This window comes from Schistocerca piceifrons, chromosome 1, assembly GCF_021461385.2.
Source record: "Schistocerca piceifrons isolate TAMUIC-IGC-003096 chromosome 1, iqSchPice1.1, whole genome shotgun sequence".
NCBI lineage: Eukaryota > Metazoa > Arthropoda > Insecta > Orthoptera > Acrididae > Schistocerca > Schistocerca piceifrons.
The window spans coordinates 114,498,170-114,519,499 of record NC_060138.1 but is presented as its reverse complement, the minus strand read 5'-3'; the positions used below and the strand labels follow the sequence as shown (position 1 = coordinate 114,519,499).

The 21,330-nt window shown below is 42.6% G+C and overlaps 2 protein-coding genes across 2 annotated transcripts in view; both read left to right on the top strand.

Moving 5' to 3' along the window:
• Nucleotides 1-3,409, top strand: part of LOC124786107 (WASH complex subunit 3-like) — a 79,134-nt gene extending 75,725 nt beyond the window's left edge. Inside the window, exon 4 of the mRNA XM_047254240.1 lies at nt 3,266-3,409. Coding sequence (XP_047110196.1) covers nt 3,266-3,409 — 144 coding nt within the window. The remainder of the gene's footprint in view (nt 1-3,265) is intronic.
• Nucleotides 3,410-3,510: 101 nt separating this feature from the next.
• On the top strand, nt 3,511-20,089 carry LOC124785951 (cuticle protein 76-like). The gene is made up of 2 exons (XM_047254227.1): nt 3,511-3,522; nt 19,760-20,089. Exons 1-2 carry the CDS (start codon nt 3,511-3,513, stop codon nt 20,087-20,089), a joined length of 342 nt encoding a protein of 113 aa, XP_047110183.1.
• Nucleotides 20,090-21,330: the final 1,241 nt, after the last annotated feature.

Sequence of the window (21,330 nt, the reverse complement as noted above, 5' to 3'; positions counted from 1 at the left end):
AAATCTACCTTCTTACTCCACAGAATAGTGCCCGGCCACATATCGTCAACTTTGATCCGTGCCAGAAAACGGAAGAGCAAATTCAGAACGTGGCTGAGGATCTTGAGATTTCAGTTGCTGTACTGTCGGCATGTCGTACGCGTAACAGTGTAAAATAGACGAAAAAACTTTCCGTTTCTTGACCATGGCATGCACTAGCGCTACCCCTGGCACGTGCTGCAGGTCAGTCACAGCAACAACAACAGCAACATCGGCAATAACTTCTACCGGGACAGGATGCCTTCCTCTGGCAGGTGCCACGCCAAGCTCTCCCGTGTTTTCAAATTTCATCATCTCCTTCAAGCCATTTAACGACATCAGGCCTCTCCTCAGATCTTTCAGTAGGTGATGCACTCTCAATGCAGCACTATAACAGCTGCCAGTCCTGTAAGACAACTTCACTAAGAGCGCACGGTCTCTCTTCCCGATAGCCATTCTATTCACTCACGTTACGGCGTGTCAAATGACAGCGGGATGTCGTACCCTCTTACAAATAGTGTGCAGCACCAGTTTGCACCTGGTGGCCACAATTGTGACTAATTTTTTTCAGTGTAAATCGGTTTTACATTGGTGCATTGGCATATGTATCTAGTTTAGCTGTCATATGATAATTACAAGCCTCACTGGATCTTCTTGAGTAGTTGCGCTTTAATTATAACCATCCGGTACATGACACTTTGATACAGAGGACACGTCGTAATTCTGACGTAGGGCTTGTTCGACGCCAGGAGAGTGACGTCACATGCCACTACAGTAAAAGCAGCAGCCAGATCTCAAGGTGGGCTCTTGGGCAGCAACGGCACTTGTGGGGACAGGCTCGGTAACGTATTTACGGGTGTAGCAACCAGGTGCTTTGACAGCAACAGACGTGCGTAATTTTTCAAGTCGGCGCTGTATCGCTTTTTTCATAGAATGAAGGTGGCAACACTCATATAGCGAGATGGTAGACTGCATCTCACTAGTGTTGCTTTTATTTTGGAAGGCAAATGAACAAACATTGTGCAAAGTTTTTGTGCGTTATTTATGAAGTGCAAGATGAGTTCCTCGACGTGACTTGTGGATTTGGGGTTCTACACTTTTAATGAGGGCACGTATGTGTACAATGCCATAAATTAGTGGTGTTCAAACTGAATGGCTCCACGGCTCCCTTGACCTGAAAATAAACATCGTCGACTCCTTTCGCACATTCTGTCCGTTTCAAAATGTGGGGTAAATAAAATTAAGTTTACAACAAATTATTTCCTTGTTGACTGTTGACGTAACACATTTTAATCAACTTTTAATGTTTTTACATCTTAATCTTGCAACGAAATCAATGGGAATGATGAGCTCACTTTCTCATCATCACTTTTTCAAATCTCGGTACAAGACAGGAAACAGACAGCTGCATCTCGTTCTCCACATTCATTCAAGATCTACATTTCTTGGTTGTGACTACTAATACTGAAAAACATATCCCGTATATGTAGGATGTTGCATAAGGTATAAAAACTCGTTGGGACTTGTTACTCATGTGTGGATACTGTTGCTTTACCAAGCTCCAAAACTTAAGCAGTGAATAGGAAACGAAATTCCATCTCATTGCGGAGTCAAAGAAATATCAGAAACTGCACTAGTTCTTCCGCGGTGAGTGTTGATGAAACTCTGACTGAAAGGATGTCTGGACCAGTTATATTAATCAATTTACTCTGGAAAATTCTTCACAAAGTAATCACTGAGGTCAGTTAGACGATGCACAAACACTCGACCGAAAGTCATTGTCTTCTAAAATAGGGACTACGTAACACATGTCTTCATCGGCCAATTCCTTCCTCCACAATAGTAGTTCCCTTCAGAAGGCTGAAATTTTTCCTGGCAGTTGGAGTATTTTGGTTTCATTACCTTGAAGACATACATTCAATGAACTGATTTTCTCAAACATGTCATAAGGATACGCTAGCTCCAATACAAACTGCCTTCCTACGAACTTCTCGGAACTTAAATATCTCTCTTGAAAAAGAGAGAAGATTCCTGAGTTAATTCCTGAGTTCATTCGCCCTATCCGGCCGTTGTGGCCGAGCGGTTCTAGGCGCTTTAGTCCGGAACCGCACTGCTGCTACGGCCGCAGGTGCGAATCCTGCCTCAGCATGGATGTGTGTCATGCATGTCCTTAGGTTAGTTAGGTTTAAGTAGTTCTAAGTTCTAGGGGACTCATGACCTCAGATGTTAAGTCCCATAGTGCTCAGAGCCATTTGAACCATACGCCCTTTTAAAGACATTCTTACGTGAAATCCACCGACAGACAAGGTAAAAAATTAGGAAAATGTGCTTAGTCCTCATATAAACGCACATCTGTTGAAAACGCCTCGACTTCAGTGCCAGACTTTTGGTGACGTTTACCGCTTTGATTACTGATTGAAGAATCTCATGAAGGACAGAGTGCATGTTTTTTCATGCCAGTACGTCTCTGTGAATAAAACAGTGTGTCCAAACAGCGCGATGAGTCTCTTTACGGATGAGAGCTTGCTATACGGCGTTACCGCCAGCCATACTACGACTTACACCTGTACATACATCTACACAGTTTTCCCAGTTCATGTTTCGTACTGCTAGTTGTGTTCCAATAGCTATTTTCCTGCAGTAAATTTGTTGCCATCTATAAACAGTAAAAGATAGTAGAAAGCAATTTCTACTATTGTGTGAGGTTTCTTGCTCTTTGGTACAAGGTAGGCAACTTTTGCAGATGAAAGAAAGGTCTTTTATACTAATAGTAGTCTCTTCAGTTTGGCACCTGAATAACACCAGAACAAGACATAGAAAATGACGGACGCCGACTACTAGACGTAGATAATCGGACAATTTTACCTATAAATGCAGAAGTACGAGTACTAACTAGAGCTTCAGATGTTCTTCACTCATGTGCAGTACCTGTATTAGGAGCTAAAACTGATACCATACCTGGACGACTAAACCAAGGAACATTTACAGTAAACCAACCTGAATTATTTTTCGGTCAATGTTCAGAAATTTGCGGAGCAAATCATACATTTATACTAATTGTAGTTGAAAGAATTTCAGTGAACTTATTTATCAAATGACTACCTAAGATAACCTAAGGATTTAGTTAAAATATAACATTAGCGTGTCAGTCTTTTTATTGTCATTTCTTTTAACATGTGGGACAAATATTTTCTTTGTTTCTTTACCAAACTACCGTGATTTGTCTAAAAATGTCGTTTCTTTTCAGGAAGAAGCACTTGCTCGTACAGTGCTCAAAAGATTTTTTGCATTAGGGGCGTGCGACACGAAAATTCGGAGCGTCTGCCAACAGCAACAGGTGGCGGCCGTGTCGCAAGAGCGCAAGAGGGCGCGCCTTCGATTGGCGCTGTGAGAGTGGTGGGCGTGGCGCCGACCCCGGGGCGTGTATAAAAAGACGCCTTGGGAACGCCCCTTCGTACAGTTCGTCTTGTTCGCTGTGGGGCATCGACAATCATGACTCTGAAGGTGAGTTCCAGACAGGAATCCCCAATACCGTGAAATATTTTCGTGTCTGAACGTCAGCGTATTAATTGCAGAGTTTTCTGAATTCGCTTGCAACTATCCTTGAAAAAAAAATATCTATGGAACTATTTTCTGCCTCTGTCGGCCTACGTCAGCAGTACTAGGCTCACTTTTCTGTTTCGAATTCCAATTCTGGTTCCGCAGATTTTGAAAATTTCTGGCAGATTAGAACTCCGTACTGGACTGAGACCCGAACCCGGTACCTTGCCGTTCGGAGGCAATCCTTCCGACAGAGCTTTCCAGGTGCGGTTCACAACCCTTTCTCACAGATATACTTCTGCCAATACATCTGTCATTTTCTAAACGAAGAGTGTTTCCCGTGAAACTCAAGTTTCCCATTTTGAGTCCTACTCAATTACACAGTTTTGGCAGTATACATTTCGCTGTATATTGAAAGTTGCGTTTTATTGCCGGAGGCTGTATTTTTTCATCCCCTCTAACATAAGCAAAGTAAAACAATGCAGCTAAGAGGATTATATGAACACCAATGTCCTTTGTTGCAGACCGTCCTTTCCAATGACTAGTGAGTCATACAGACACTTTCTCAGGTATCTAATGTGCAACTCAAGATCCGAATCGCATTTAATCTTAACAGACTTCGTATCTGGCAATCTTCGATACGAATTAAACCTGCTTTCATCATACAAAATATAATCACTGTGGCAATATACGAGGGCAGTTCAATAAGTAATGCAACACATTTTTTTCTGAAACAGGGGTTGTTTTATTCAGCATTGAAATACACCAGGTTATTCCCCAATCTTTTAGCTACACAACACTATTTTTCAACGTAATCTCCATTCAATGCTACGGCCTTACGCCACCTTGAAATGAGGGCCTGTATGCCTGCACGGTACCATTCCACTGGTCGATGTCGGAGCCAACGTCGTACTGCATCAATAACTTCATCGTCCGCGTAGTGCCTCCCACGGATTGCGTCCTTCATTGGGCCAAACATACGGAAATCCGACGGTGCGAGATCGGGGCTGTAGGGTGCATGAGGAAGAACAGTCCACTGAAGTTTTGTGAGCTCCTCTCGGGTGCGAAGACTTGTGTGAGGTCTTGCGTTGTCATGAAGAAGGAGAAGTTCGTTCAGATTTTTGTGCCTATGAACAAGCTGAAGTCGTTTCTTCAACTTCTGAAGAGTAGCACAATACACTTCAGAGTTGATCGTTTGACCATGGGGAAGGACATCGAACAGAATAACCCCTTCAGCGTCCCAGAAGACTGTAACCATGACTTTACCGGCTGAGGGTATGGCTTTAAACTTTTTCTTGGTAGGGGAGTGGGTGTGGCGCCACTCCATTGATTGCCGTTTTGTTTCAGGTTCGAAGTGATGAACCAATGTTTCATCGCCTGTAACAATCTTTGACAAGAAATTGTCACCCTCAGCCACATGACGAGCAAGCAATTCCGCACAGATGGTTCTCCTTTGCTCTTTATGGTGTTCGGTTAGACAACGAGGGACCCAGCGGGAACAAACCTTTGAATATCCCAACTGGTGAACAATTGTGACAGCACTACCAACAGAGATGTCAAGTTGAGCACTGAGTTGTTTGATGGTGATCCGTCGATCATCTCGAACGAGTGCGTTCGCACGCTCCGCCATTGCAGGAGTCACAGCTGTGCACGGCCGGCCCGCACGCGGGAGATCAGACAGTCTTGCTTGACCTTGCGGCGATGATGACACACGCTTTGCCCAACGACTCACCGTGCTTTTGTCCACTGCCAGATCACCGTAGACATTCTGCAAGCGCCTATGAATATCTGAGATGCCCTGGTTTTCCGCCAAAAGAAACTCGATCACTGCCCGTTGTTTGCAACGCACATCCGTTACAGACGCCATTTTAACAGCTCCGTACAGCACTGCCACCTTCGGAAGTCAATGAAACTATACGAGACGAAGCGGGAATGTTTGAAAATATTCCACAAGAAATTTCCGGGTTTTTCAACCAAAATTGGCCGAGAAAAAAAATGTGTTGCATTACTTATTGAACTGCCCTCGTATGTTCATCCTCTTCGTTGGGATTAGGCGCGATCCCTGCTTGAGATTCAGTCCGTGTCCTTATTGATTTTCACTTTGTCTCTTTGCTTTATGCCAGTGCTACAGACATATATGTCTGTCCTATGGTATCCTCTGAGTCGTTATTTTGTCATATATTGTTTTTTTCTTCTTCAGTTAGCGTCTTACATTGATAGTGCATTATCGAGCTTTCAACATTTGACGCCTCCACTTCCCCTCTCCTGGTTTCGATCTTCCTAGGAACACACGTCTCACCACCGTAAAATGAACCTTGTAAAGCCATCATTTCATATGAGTTCACGAGACCGTTCTTCCGAGTTTTGTTCTTAAATGTTGATTTTCCGTATACTCACAGTAACTACTTGACATAATTGTTTTGGGGGGTTATTACCATCCTCTTTTTACACAACTTCACGGATTAGGCACAACTGCCGTTTGAACTTCATCCCATCTCTTTGACTCGCTAATATAGTATACAAAGTACTTTGTGAACATTGGAATCCATGTTAAGTAACGTATAATTATTACGAACAATGTGTTTTGAAGCCAAGACTGACTGATTATTAATAAATTTTCGTACTCAACAAGTGAATTTCTAATTACATTTTGGTGACAAGCACTTTTAAAATATGTATATGCTGTCACTTGCGAGCGCAAAACAGACCAACACAAAGTAGATGTGTGGAAACAAAGAATATCCTATACACAAAATGATCGAATTAGCAGTTAGATTTTTCCAAAAAATTAGGTCGCGGGCGTAATTTGTACAATTAAAATATCCTCATTTTTGAGTACTGTAATGGGACCGTGTGGTCTGAAACGGATCTTGCGTCTTTATTTTTGGTATCTTATGTTTCCAAAACGGAAGCGTAGTGACCTAAACCCATTTACGGGAGTTTATTTAAAGCCACCCCCGATTAGAACGCCGAATCTTGTGGAGAGCAGTGGGTCGCGCTTTCTTAGATGAACTATACAAAGTCATAAACCACGTGTTTTGTAATCTATCCTTACTTAGCATCTGTGAAATTTCCTATTTAGGTAGTGTCCTCACAATACATGCTTAACTGTTTGAGGCTAGTGTGGAAGCACCGAGGTCACCAACCACGAAGAATGTAGGATAGTGCCTGAAAGAATATGCTAGAGATATGAGGCCGATTTTTGAAGTTAATTTCCACCGTTATCGGTCACAAGTAGATGACGGATGTTTGCGGCGTTTTATCCGTAACCAGTTCATATGCTTCCGATAACATGGAAATTTAGGAAGGCGATGGGACGTTCATAATCGAAATTTCTCATCAAAAAACTTCGTATCTGACACTGTCAGTGGTTGTCAGTCCACCGGACTGGAGTGTTAAGCCGGGTAGTTCCCTTGATGGTATTCTGGAAAAGAGGGTTTCACCTCTCACCATTTCTCATTTCAATTAGTAAGACAATCATGAAATCACAAACCGGCCTCCGCAGCCGACGTCACGAACGCACACTTATGCGATGGCGCGCGGTTCGGATGCATGCAGGTTCGAATTTTGGTGGTGAGTGAAATTGTCACCGCCAGTATTTGGCGGGCAAGGGGAAAAGTGATGGTGGCGAAAAGCTCCTGATCACCACCAGTCTTTGCGCCAATGACCTAGACTGAATTCCGAATCTCACCGAAGTGTCTCGTGGAGTGAGGGCATGTAACACTGATGATGGTGATCTGCCCGTCCGAAGGTGACATTAAGCCCTGTTGCCTCCTTGGTGCTATTCGAGAGGAGTATGCCATGTGCCGGTATGGGGTTTTCCCTCGCCCTTCCCTCGTCATAATCGTGCAACAGGAACATAATGCTACACTACACATGCATCCATTACGGTCGCCTACACGCTACGAATACACATAAGACGCAACTCCTATGCCTGCAAGGAATGGCGTCAAAGTGCGCGGAGAAAGGCCGCTGAATACAACCTGTGAGAACCCAGCCAACAATGCCATACGACATTTATAGGTTTTGTACGACACTATACGATACACCTATTGTTAACAGATACCCGTATGACATATCCCTCACAAACATTGAGGAAAGAGGCCATTGTGCTTGGAGGAACGAAACACTTTCCGATGAGGCGGCTGGATCCATTGCTCGGGACCTGCAAACTAACAACGGTATACGAACTCTTGCTTTCCTTACTCACACTTAGTGGCTCTGTCTAGCGCTGTGTGTAAAGCGACACTAAAGGACTATGGTACAATTGTGTGTCACACTGTTTCATGTAGCGTTCTCATGTAATCGTTTAAGGGTTTGAGGTGAATGTACTAGTCTACGCACGCATTACATTGAAGTTTTCAGACGGTACGGTATCCACGGCAATGACACTGCAGAAGTTCCCTCTTTCTAGATTATAGCTATTGCAGAATGGTTATGACCTTTGTCCGTGTATATGACGATTAAAGAAAGTTATTCCAGTGCAACAGCTCAATGTAGAGTAGTTTTTGCCGGATATTTCTTCTTAGATATTCAGCAATCAGCTTGGTTGGCAGCAGCTCTCAACGGTTTTCTTCCGCCCCGATAGCTGAGTGGTCAGCGTGACGGATTGCCGTCCTACGAGCCCGGGTTCGATTCCCGGCTGGCTCGGGGATTTTCTCCGCTCAGGGACTGGGTGTTGTCTTCATCACCATTTCATCCCTACCCGGCTTACAGGTCGCCCAATGTGGCGTCGAATGTAATAAGACCTGCACCAAGGCGGCCGGAGCTGCCCCCTAAGGGGCCTCTCGCCAATGACGCCAAACGCTCATTTCCATTTACCACGGATTTCGGCATTCCTCTAGAGGGTGGTGCAGGTGGCTCATCTGGTATCCTCCATGATCTAGTTGTATTCCAGTCCGCCTCTTGTGTTCCTTCCCCTCTATTGTCCCTTCAGTTATACTTTTAATGGCACTGTCAAGCCTCATCAGATGGCCGACCCACCTACCTGTTCTATATTGCATAAGCTTCCAAAGACACGGCTTCTCTTTGTCCACTCTGTGAAGCAAATCTTCGTTTGATACCTTACCTAAAGAGGCAACAATTAGTAATCTGAGGTAGCATCACATCTCGAAGGCTCGTATTCTGTGTTTTCTGCTTTTGCGAGTGCTCATGTTTCACTGCCGTACAGCAGTGCACTTGTTAATCTACGCGTCTGGATATGAAAAGGTTTCTGGATGTTATATATAGTTATGATCGCAACACAGTTGGATATTCACCTAATTTTGTGAGCAGCCAACTGCTTATCACAGCGCAATATGTGGTACTGATATGTATTCCAGTACCCAGGTACATCGACAGACCTGATAAGAATATTCGCAGTACTGAGGAACATGGTAATGGCAAACAGTAGACCGAACTCACCAGACAATATAATATGAAACAGTCACATATTCGTCTCGAGACAGTCACCAACTGTGTTGATATTTGGAAGAATTCTCATTTATAGTTCAGTCGCAGTAGCACATTTTCAGTTACATGACTTGTTTAGATCACTCTGGATCATCTTCCGATGTAAAACAGAGTAATTCTAAGTAACTGCGTCATCAGACTCACATCAGAGTACTGTGGTAATAGGTTCTAAATAGTCAAGTCGGTTCGCTGGCGCAACTTCTTTGTTTTACTTCGTTTCAGAACTGAAAATGATCCAGAGTCATCGCAATATATCGTATGATAAAAATGTGGAACTGCGACTGAACAATAAATCATGATTATTTTAAATGAAGCTGAGTCTTGACCGATCCTCATCACCACTTTCGAGCGCGCGGCTTTGTGTGTGTGTGTGTGTGTGTGTGTGTGTGTGGGTATGGCCGTACACTTCTTGTTTTGCCATTTAGTTTCTCCTGTTCAGCTGCGTCCGAAAAGTTCTGACACAAGTCTAAGCACAACTTTGACATGGCTGTACCAGAAGTTTTATTACTACCCATTTCAACGTTAATTCCAGTCATAAAGTTTTTCCCGTAAATTATTCCGTGTTGTTGTTGTTGTTGTTGTTGTTGTCTTCAGTCCTGAGACTGGTTTGATGCAGCTCTCCATGCTACTCTATCCTGTGCAAGCTGCTTCATCTCCCAGTACTTACTGCAACCTACATCCTTCTGAATCTGCTTAGTGTATTCATCTCTTGGTCACCCTCTACGATTTTTACTCTCCACGCTGCCCTCCAATACTAAATTGGTGATCCCTTGGTGCCTCAGAACAAGTCCTACCAACCGGTCCCTTCTTCTTGTCAAGTTGTGCTACAAACTCTTCTTCTCCCCAATTCTGTTCAATACCTCCTGATTAGTTATGTGATCTACCCATCTAATCTTAAACATTCTTCTGTAGCACCACATTTCGAAAGCTTCTATTCTCTTCTTGTCCAAACTAGTTATCGTCCATGTTTCACTTCCATACATGGCTACACTCCATACAAATACTTTCAGAAACGACTTCCTGACACTTAAATCTATACTCGATGTTAACAAATTCCTCTTCTTCAGAAACGCTTTTCTTGCCATTGCCAGTCTACATTTTATATCCTCTCTACTTCGACCATCATCAGTTATGTTGCTCCCCAAATAGCAAAACTCCTTTACTACTTTAATTGTCTCATTTCCTAATCTAATTCCCTCAGCATCACCGACTTAATTCGACTACATTCCATTATCCTCATTTTGCTTTTGTTGATGTTCATCTTATATCCTCCTTTCAAGACACTGTCCATTCCGTTCAACTGTTCTTCCAAGTCCTTTGCTGTCTCTGACAGAATTACAATATCGTCGGCGAACCTCAAAGTTTTTATTTCTTCTCCATGGACTTTAATACCTACTCCGAATTTTTCTTTTGTTTCCTTCGCTGCTTGCTCAATATACAGATTGAATAACATCGGGGAGACGTTACAACCCTGTCTCACTCCCTTCCCAACCGCTGCTTCCCTTTCATGCCCCTCGACTCTTATAACTGCCATCTGGTTTCTGTACAAATTGTAAATAGCCTTTCGCTCCCTGTATTTTACCCCTGCCACCTTTAGAATTTGAAAGAGAGTATTCCAGTCAACATTGTCAAAAGTTTTCTCTAAGACTACAAATGCTAGAAATGTAGGTTTGCCTTTCCTTAATCAATTTTCTAAGATAAGTCGTAGGGTCAGTATTGGCTCACGTGTTCCAACATTTCTGCGGAATCCAAACTGATCTTCGCCGAGGTCGGCTTCTACCAGTTTTTCCATTCGTCTGTAAAGAATTCGCGTTAGTATTTTGCAGCTGTGACTTATTAAACTGATAGTTCGGTAATTTTCACATCTGTCACATTCCGTACGGTACTCAAAACCTGTTTCGCCTTTTTGAAGGTCTCCGCATTCGCTCTCCCATTTTACGCTGCCGACGATTGTAATTTGATGAACCCAAAATACAGAAGGCGCTGCGCTTTGTACGCAGTTGGATTGTCTTCCGGAAGTGTCTTTATCGTAGCGTGTAAGCACGTGTTTCTGTGTGTGTGTGTGTGTGTGTGTGTGTGTGTGTGTTTCTGTTAATTTAAAATACTCCACCTTCTAGTATCATAACGGTCTTTGTATCATACTGTTCTCACAGCGTCTGACCTATCCTCATGCTGAATCTTTGCAGCGTGATCTCTGTAATTTATATCTCAGTCTTGCTACTGAAGCATCGGAAGGAATTTTTGCACACATATTTTTCATCACGAAATATTCCAATGTGTCTCAAGTTTTAAATTTTGGTGTGATTGGAGCGTGGGTGGAAAACAAAGGTGACTACCAAGGATTGCAATGTTGTGGTTTACTTGTCCAATGATTTTAAATTTAAGCTTTTTACTAGCTCTTAATAGCATTAATCGGTGCACGAAGGTGATAAATTGCCAAATTTCACGGAAATGTCGTCCATTCAAATTAGAAGCAGCGATCACTGCCTTTTTAACTTCTTATTTGCTAGTTTTTTATTTGTATTTAGTTAAAAATAAAAACGGCATTTTAGAGTTATTCAGTTCAAATGCTGAGTTCGATGGCAGGTCACTATTGCGAGGTACAATATCGTAGGTGTGTGCCTCAGAAAAATCGAGAAAATATCATTATTTACTCGGAATTACGTCGAGTGTGTGTCAATATTACTAGAAGCTTTTTATGGATTCAAGCATAACAGCACAGTTGTTGTTCAACGCGTCAAAAGTAGATCGAAGGAGAACGCGTTTTCACTTGATGGTGCATTTAGTGGAAAATTTTTAAACCAGCGAGAACCATGTTTTGATCACTGTGACATCGTTAATTTTTTCTAACAGTACACAGAGAAATTTTAATGGATACCGCTCTTAGAACCGAAGACTGCCACATATTCTTCAAAACTTTATGGGTGCCCTAGTTGACAGAAGTACATGTAACACCATTGCGCCTAATATTATGTACTCTTGACATTAATCTAGTGATGGTGTTTAACACACTACCTTCGAGAAATCAAATGCGATCTTCCTCTATCGAGCAATTTCAAACGGGAGGGATATTTTGAACGTAGATAAAATGTGTCCATTAAATTATAATAACCCACTAGAACCTATGGAAGTGCGTAATAGGAATTGTGCAACATCTTGTAGATGAATCCTTCGACCTTTCCGCACCTTGAAAACCACATTAGAATTTGGCCACCACATTATTTGGCATGGGAGCTTGTGTGTGCCTTCTCTTGTACTGAAATGCAACCATATAATTTTCGAGAGTGATATATCTTGAGTTAAATAAAGAAAAGTTGCACCGTTCATGTATTTTTTCATGCATAACACAATGCGTTTCGACATTTTGTTCTCGCTTTCGTTTACATAAATATTTTTTGTTATGTTTACATGTGTTTTTTCTGCCTGCCTTGCGCTGTAAATGTCTTTTTGAAGTTATAAAGTACTGTGTCTTCTCCATTACACACACGCAAATAAGTCACTTACTGTTCATCTTCGCAAAAGAACAATTTACAGAGATATTATGACTGTTACATCATCTCTGTAGCATGTATCGACTCCAAAACAAACTGTATAAATAATGATTTGCATGTGTGAGATATTCTCTGTAATGGGAGGAGGAGACACAATACGTTATTGCCTGAAAAAGACATTAAAATCTAATAACATGCAAACATCACGAACTATTTATATAAACAAATGCACTTGAAAATGAAAATAAATTCTCGAAACCCGTTGTGCGAAGCACGAAAAGTGCATAAGTGGTGCAGATTCTCATTATTTAAATCACGATTATGATGAACAAAATTAATTGATATGTCTTTATTTTCAAATAGAATTGTTTCTCCAATAATCCAGTCAAGTGGCAACAGCATTAGCACGATGTCTTACTACAACAGTGCACCTGTCTACCGATAGAAACCAAGTCTGTCTAAATGAAATACTCACTGTTTTCTTCACTTCAAAGGTGATGTGGCACTCGACTGTTAAAAGCGACAAATTTCTAGCTACTAATACAGGAAATAATGTGCCCTTCGAAGTAAAGGAGGTGATGGAAGTTGACATCAATGAAGTTGGTTCTTTGGTGCAAATGTTTCAAGTCGTCCGTTTCAAAGTGTAATGACTGTAGCTACAGTACAGCAATAGCAAGGTTCTTGAATAAACTCCACAGAATGACATGACTGAGACTGTAAGACTCAGGACTCTCGTTGTGAACGAGACGGCGCGAATTCTCCATTAAAATCTAATAAATCATATTTATCCATAGTTTCAGAGGAATGCTGGGGTTTTTCCTCAAACATGGAGCTTGTCGACATTACTCCCCATCACTGTTTAACTAACACAGTGTTACATTATTAATCGTTCTCCGGTCCTCAGTCTTCCTCCAGTTGATCATGATTCTTTTCTCTGAAGAGAATGTAATCTTTTTTTGATAATTTTGGAGGTGTAATGGGAGTATTAAATGAACAACAGGAAATGATAGTTTTTGGTGGGTAAAACAGCAAGGTGGGAACATCTGAAGAAGGTTTTGAAGGTCCTTTTGGAAAAAGCATAGCAAAACGACAACGGAAACAGAATAATCAATTTATCTGAGGAACATCTTCTTCCACTATGAAGATATACATTAACTCACGTCGGAAGAGCCTACGAAGAATCGTAAATTGATTACAGATTTGATGTTGGTGATGGAAAAGGAAAATACTACCGACAGACGTAAGAGTACATTGACAACCAGATTGCGCCAACAGTCACCGTATGATGGTAAGATCAACTGTCATGAGAACGAAGGACGAACTCTCAGAATACGGGAAAGTGACGTTTAAGACAGACTTTCTTACAAGATATGGCCTCATAATATTTTACTAAAATAGTCTCCAGAATAAATTTAACGTAAAAAGAATAGAAGACTCCACAACAATAATTCGCATAAGAACATTATAAAAAAATTCTCTCTCCAGAACATGGGGTCTACTATAACGGAGGATAAGAAGTTAAAATCTTCGAAGAAAACTATGTAGAAATAACGGAGGAGGATGTGGGATCCGAGCTGTCTAAACCAAAAGTAAATAAAACACCAGGACCAGGAAATTAGGAATATAGCTTGTAAAGTATGGAGGAGGTGTAATGATAAGACATCTACAGAACATGTTTGGGAAAATAGAGGCGGGGAAGATCCACCTATAGAGCGGAGCTATCATATAGCCTCTCGATGTATAAAACAAAGGTGACAACAGGGTATGCACAAACTGTGGAGTGAAAAAACGTTAGCCAGCAAGAGCTAGGCTTTCATCCAATATTTTGAATACAGAAAAGAATGTGAGGGTTTTAATTGAAGAGCATATTGGTTACAGGCATGGACGATCTTGTCGTGAAAACATCACTGTATTACACGTTTATTGGAAAAATAAAAATAAAGAGTATCTATGGCCTTTGTGGACCTGAGGAAAGCTTATGACAATGTTCCTGGAATACAGTTATGGGAAGGAAAGAGAAGGAATGAGAAGGATCAGTGAGTGATAAGAATGGAGTAACCTGCTAATAGCTGTACAGGAACACAAAAATAATGGTTAAAATGGGAAACAAAGTTACACGAAGTATTTTCGTTGACACGAGTCTAAAACAAGGTTGTGGAATGTCACCCATTCTCTTTAATATTTATGTGGAACAGGAGCTGCATATCTGGTACAGGAAATGTTCAGGCATGTGTGTATGGGACAGGATTTGGTTAAAACTGACGCAGATGAAGAGGATATAAGATCCTGCAGAAGCTAGAAATATTTGGGAACAATAATAGATAACTTCGAAACATGTGACAAGAATATTGGTTCCAGAACAGCAATCGGGAAGAGAGATATTAAAGTTTTGCATTGTATAATATGGAATAATAATATTCGGCAGGGCACTAAGAAAAAAATGTTTCACATTGTAGTACTGAACATAGTTCTACAGTGGTTGAACAAAAACACATTGTTCCCGGAGGAGTGGTCGTTATTCAGGGGTATGACCGATCGAACAAAAAAAAATCTAGTAAACATGGGCCCTAAAACGCATACCTAAAGAACTGTGGGTAATTTACTGCAAGCTCTCTGCTTTCCATAATTTGGTAAGTGGTAGTATGGACCAAAACAAGAAAAAAACGTCCACCAAACATGTGCTCTAAAATGCATACCTTACAAGTTATGAGCACTTCTTCATTAGAAGAGTTGTGTTTCACAAGTGCTCTTAGCTCTTTAGGTATGCATTTTAGAGCCTTGTTTTTTGGACATTTTTATCTTTTTTTGGTCCATATTACCACTTCCCAAAATAAGGAAAGCAAAGAGCTTGGAGTAGGAGAGATTTGTTTCACAGTATAGAAGATAAATAACTGCTCATAGCTCTTAAGGTATGCGTCTTAGAGCCCATGTTTACTTGACTTTTTTTTGTTTGCAATGGTCATTGCTTCATATCCCTGAATGTTGATCATCACTTCTGACACACCTTGTATAGAAACGTCAAAAATATATTACCGTGCCTCATACCGTTCAGTAAACCCGTTAGCAGTCAAAACAGCTTCCGGGCATCTCGGAATAGGTAAGTATAGGCCCTGAATGGTTTTTAAGGGAATCTTAACACCATTCTCCCTGTAAAGTAGTAGCAAGTTCAGGTAATGATGACGGTGGATACAGCGTGGTAAGAATAGGACTATCAAACTACTGTCACACCATAAATAACTTTTTGTTTTCAATTTAATTAGGTCATTTACCACCTTATCAAAACAGTGACAGTTATACGACAGTTCGACAGTTCACTAACGACGTAAGATGGACGTCACATCAGTGGCGATAAATGCCGAACCATTCTGTCGCGAACATAGATGAGTAATTATAAGCAGCTATTTTGGTGCTTCTTTCTAATAATCATATCATTCGCTCCAAAGAAGACCACAAAGGCTCAATAATATTGAGATTATTGTGGCAAGGAGAGATGTGACCATTAATCCCCGTGCTCACAAAACCAGTTCTTGCTTAAGACAGCTTCCCAACATTTTGGAAATTTCTGTATTCGGGATAGGGCACCTCCATTGTTGAGCTTACTCGAATCACCTCAGTGGAAGCTTCATCAGTTGTATCAAAACATTTTCCATGAAACAGTTCCTTCAGTTCAGGAAACAAATCAAGGCCTAGTGCTCTCATATCAGGACTGTATGGTGGGTGGGAAAGTATTTCCCATCAATAATCCCCGTGCGTTTCTCTCTCCAGTGCGGTAACGTGCTGTCTTGCGTTATGGTGTAATATTAGAACACCAGCTGGAAGTATGTCAACGTTCTTCGAGGTAAATTTCGGTAGAAAAAACATTTTACTGCAACAGTTCGAAGAACGCACGTGTTACAGACGTCCCTTGGCGAACTCTATTTGCAGCTATGTCACCATTCATGACATACGCAAAGTGCATCATGTGTTTCACCTTTGATTGTTGGCGGCTGAATTTTTTCGGGCATGGAGTGTCGACTGACACTTCAGTTCTGACTCAAAATCTCGTATACAGTATTTTTCAGAAACTGTCCCCCTTCTATTCGATAACGTTGAAGCAATTCTTCTGCGATTCTTCCAGTGTCTGCTTTCTACTCTTCATGCAGATCATCTGCCACCCAATTTTCTCATCTTTAACTTCTAAGTTTTGATTTTGTAAACTGTAGTGAAAGACATTCATGCCTCACATGCAGTTTCCTCATGCGTTTTTCGTCGTTCATCTCTCAAAATGTCATTAACAATAACCTGAGAGGAGTGCTTCCCAACCTCCATGGAAGTGAGGAGACTAGCGTGATACTGTGCTATGATCCACTACACTATTCCCACACATGACACACCTTCCTCAAAGCGTTTGTAAATTTCCATTCGGTTGTTTCCACCTAGGGATTAGATTCTGATGTCGGAGCGCATGTCACTACCTGTAACCCGACCTGTCTCGGCTTCAGCTTCCATTATAAAACTAAACGACTCAGGACACAGCCATGCGAACCACCAAACGCAAATAATATCGTCACGCCTAAAGTCTAGAGTGCGCGCTGAATACGGTGGTCGATGCGTGATGACCAGATTTCGTTCAAAGCGCTGGGCAAATTCATTCGTGTGTATGGAAGTGGAAGCCAACATCGTTTGCCCACTTCCGACCGGTGACAAACGCGCTGCAACGACAGAATCGAGGTGCAATATTTCTCAAACGATTTTATAGAAACTATTTGGTAAAAAATTCATTTTTTCATTACTTATAGTTTTATATGTCAGTTTCATAATACCACGCCCGTCATTTCTTTAACAGCCATCTTTATTGTTATATTTGCATTTAAGTAAGACACTGCCCGAAATTCGAAAAAGTTTGCAGCGAAAAATAGGAGTCGCTATAAGTTTCCGTTTGGTGCATATTACATAATGTGTTGCTGCCTAAGAAATGTAGCTAAAGTTTTCTTTAGACTCAGGTGGAGACCTTAATCCGCCAGCAATCTCGAGAAAACTGATCTGATGTAGCGCAACCATCCGTGATCTCGCGCGAGATCGATAAGCAGGAATGAAATATCCACAACATTCCTCGCATTTTATAATCGGTTGGAGATAGTGAAACGAGAATTTGCCAAATGATAGCGCATAAAGACATCTGGTTAATATACAAAAACTTCATTATATATCGTGTTATTCCAATAACTATACCGAAAAAGAAACTGCTATGGGAATGCGTACTCAAATAAAGAGAAATGTAAACAAGCAGAAGACGACGCTGCGGGCGCAACGTCTGTATAAGACAACAAGCGTCTGACGCAATTGTTAGATGGGTTACTGCTGCTAGAATGGCATGTTATCAAGATTTAAGAGTCTGAACGTGGTGTTATAGCCGGCACACGAGCAATGGGGCACAGCATCTCCGAGGTAGCAATGAAGTTGGGATTTTCCCGTACGACCATTCCACAAGTACACTGTGAATATCAGGAATCCGGTAAAATATCAAATCTCCGTCATCGCCGCGGCCGGAAAAAAGATCCTGCAAAGAATGGCACAAAGGACGATTATAGACAATCGCTCAACTTGACAGAAGTGCAAACTCTTCCGCATATTGCAGCAGATTTCAGTACTGGGTCACGAACAAGAGTCAGCGTGAGAACCATTCAACGAAACATCATCGACATGGGCTTTCGGAGGCGAAGGCTCACTCGTGTACCCTTGATGACTGAACAACACCAATCCTTACGCCTCGCCTGGGCCCGTCAAAACCGACATTGGACTGTTGATGGGACTGGAAACATGTACCCTGGTCGGATTAGTCTCGTTTCTAACTGTGTCGAGCGGATGGACGTGTACGGTATGTAGGCGACCTCATGAATCCATGAACGATGCATGTCAGCAGGGGACTGTTCAAGCTGGTGGAGGCTTTGTAATGGTGTGGAGCGTGTGCAGTTGGAGTGATATGGAACCGCTGATACGTTTAGATACTACTCTAAGAGGTGAACACACACGTAAGCATCGTCTCTCATCTTCTGAATTCATTCATGTCCACTGTGAATTCCAATGGACTTGGAGAATTCCAGTGGGAACACTCTTCTGAGTTTAAACACTTCCGCTGGCCACCAAACTCCTCAGACATAAACATTATTGAGCATATCAGGGATGCCTTGCAACGTGCTGTTCAGAAGAGACCTCCACCCCTTCGTACTCTTACGGATTTATGGACATCCCTGCAGGATTCATGGTATCAATTTCCTCCAACACTACCTCAGACGTTAGTCGAGTCCATGCCACGTCGTGTTGTGGCAATTCTGCGTGCTCAGGGGCCCTACACGATATTAGGCAGGTGTACCAGTTTCTTTGGCAATTCAGTGTACATCGTCTTATTCGACTAATTATAACTTTTTCAATGAGAGGATGTAATTTTTGTGGGTCATAGATAGCTAGTGAAACAAGAAATGCTGTGGGTTTTGGAACGACATAAGTGAAAACATTACACTTGTATCTTTGTGTAGAGGATATAGTTTTTCGTAAGCTATTGATCTTACTTGTCCTCTGTTCCTGGCTTAATAGACTTAGTAAACCATTGTTTCAGAATTCCCTCACAACTGTGTCTGCACATCATTTAGTGAGGTAACATTGTGTAAACCCCGCTGTGCCTTGGCAAAAGAAGCAAAATTTAACATGGCAACTAGAGAAGTGTAGGTTTAACTCAAAATGACGACTCATGGCACTTCTCTGAAAATGGTTCAAATGGCTCTGAGCACTATGGGACTTAACATCTGAGGTCATCAGTCCCCTAAAACTTACAACTACTTAAACCTAACCAACCTGAGGACATCACACACACCCATGCCCGAGGCAGGATTCGAAACTGCGACCGTAGCAGTCGCGCGATTCCGGACTGAGGTGCCTAGAACCGCTCGGTCACAGCGGCCTGCTGCACTTCTCTGAAAGTTACATGATTAAGAAGCCAGGCGAAAGCAAGCCTCTGCTTTTGTTGCATTCTGTTTAGATACTAACCAAACCAGAAGTGGCAGTATCTGTTTTCGAATGGTCACCATCCAAGCGTTCACGTGTAGGGGAGGGGCTCCTCTTAATATTTACAAAAAATGTGACTGTAGGCTTCAGTGTAGAATGGCGCTTCCCCTCCAGCGCTCGGCATTTCTGCTACAGTGCTTGCCTACAACCCCCGTCTCTATTGCTCTCCCCATGCCTGCAATCTACCAGAGGCTGACTGTGTACTTGTTGTGTGTCAGGTGTTGCTGGTGGTGGCCGTGGCGTGCCTGGGTCCGGCGCTGGCGGCGTTCGTGGCGGCGGCCCCCGTGCTGCACGCCGCCCCCGTGCTGCACGCCGCCCCCGCCTCCGGCGCCGTGGTGGCGCTGCCGGCGCCGGGCAGCTCGGCGGCCGTCGTCTCCACCCCCAGCGGCGTGCGCGTCGCCTACGCCGCCCCCGGGCCTGCCAACTCCCTGGGGCCGGTGCTCTCTGCGGACTCCCGCGCCGCCCTGCTCGGCGTCGCATACTCCGCCGCCCCCGCCGTCGCCCACATGACCTACAGCAACGCGCTCGGCATCAGCTACGCCTACTGAGGCGCCAAGCATTGCTCTTAATAAAAAGTAATCTTTTTCAGCAAGTGCTGTAGCTTAACGAGTATCATTTATTTCTTTAGTTTAGTACCTCAACGTTCTTAGTAACCACAGTTTGCAAAACATTGCCAAAACACGGGAACCAGCCACTCATCTTTTGTATAAAATAAAAGTCCTCTTGAGTTGCTTGTAAAGCTCTAAATTTATTTCTCGACCTGTTTCGAAGCTTAACGCTTCATCTTCAGGTGCCAGCAAATAATTACGAAAACTGAAACGTGTGGCGGTCGGACCGGGCAGTCATTGGAGATCACAAGCACGTCACACACACGAATGGGAGCGTAGACAAACAACCACAGCGCAACATTTGGCACCTGAAAATGAAACTTTAAGCTTCGAAACGGCTCGTGGAATAAATTCAGGGCATCACTAGCAGCTACAGCGCGTATTTATCCTATAAATATATTCCGCAGTTACGGATGTTCACATGATCAAATATTTCGCTTCATCTTTTTCTTTCACGTATAGGATTAACGACGTAGGGCCAGTGCCCCGGCCAGCCTGGATGTGGTTTCTAGGCGGTTTTCCACATCCCCCTCGGTGAATACCGGGCTGGTCCCCACGTTCCGCCTCAGTTACACGACTCGCAGACATTTGCAACACATTCCCACTATTCCATGGTTTACATTAGACACAGACAGCTGGGGTACACTAATTCCTTCCCGGGGGGTATGGGGTGGCGGCAGGAAGGGCATCTGGCCACCCCTTAAACTTACCATGCCACATCCGATTAACCATGGCCGACCCTGCGTAACTGCGGGTCAAGGCTCATGCAAAGAAAGAAAGAGCCAGACAAAGTGCCAGGCCACACTATTCCTATTTTTTTAAGCGGAGTAGCAATACACTGAAATGCATAGAACTGTTGAAGTATGATATGAATACTTTATTTACCACAGGATCAAATAAGTACTTTAAACAATTCAGTTTTCACAATGTGGCAAAATGGCCACTTTTCCCGATATGAGCGCGCAAAGTGGCCGTGTTGTTTTAAACTAAACAATGGGAAAAAACTGGTCTAACAAAGAACTAAATATATTTTACTGTAATATACGATTCGAATTAAATTATTTACACGTTCAACAAATAAAAGTCAAATCATGTATCTCAATTCTTGTACAACGTTCATGGACGCAGAGTGAGCACAACTGGCAACACATCAGCTGATCCTCCGGCCTTGAATCTGACAT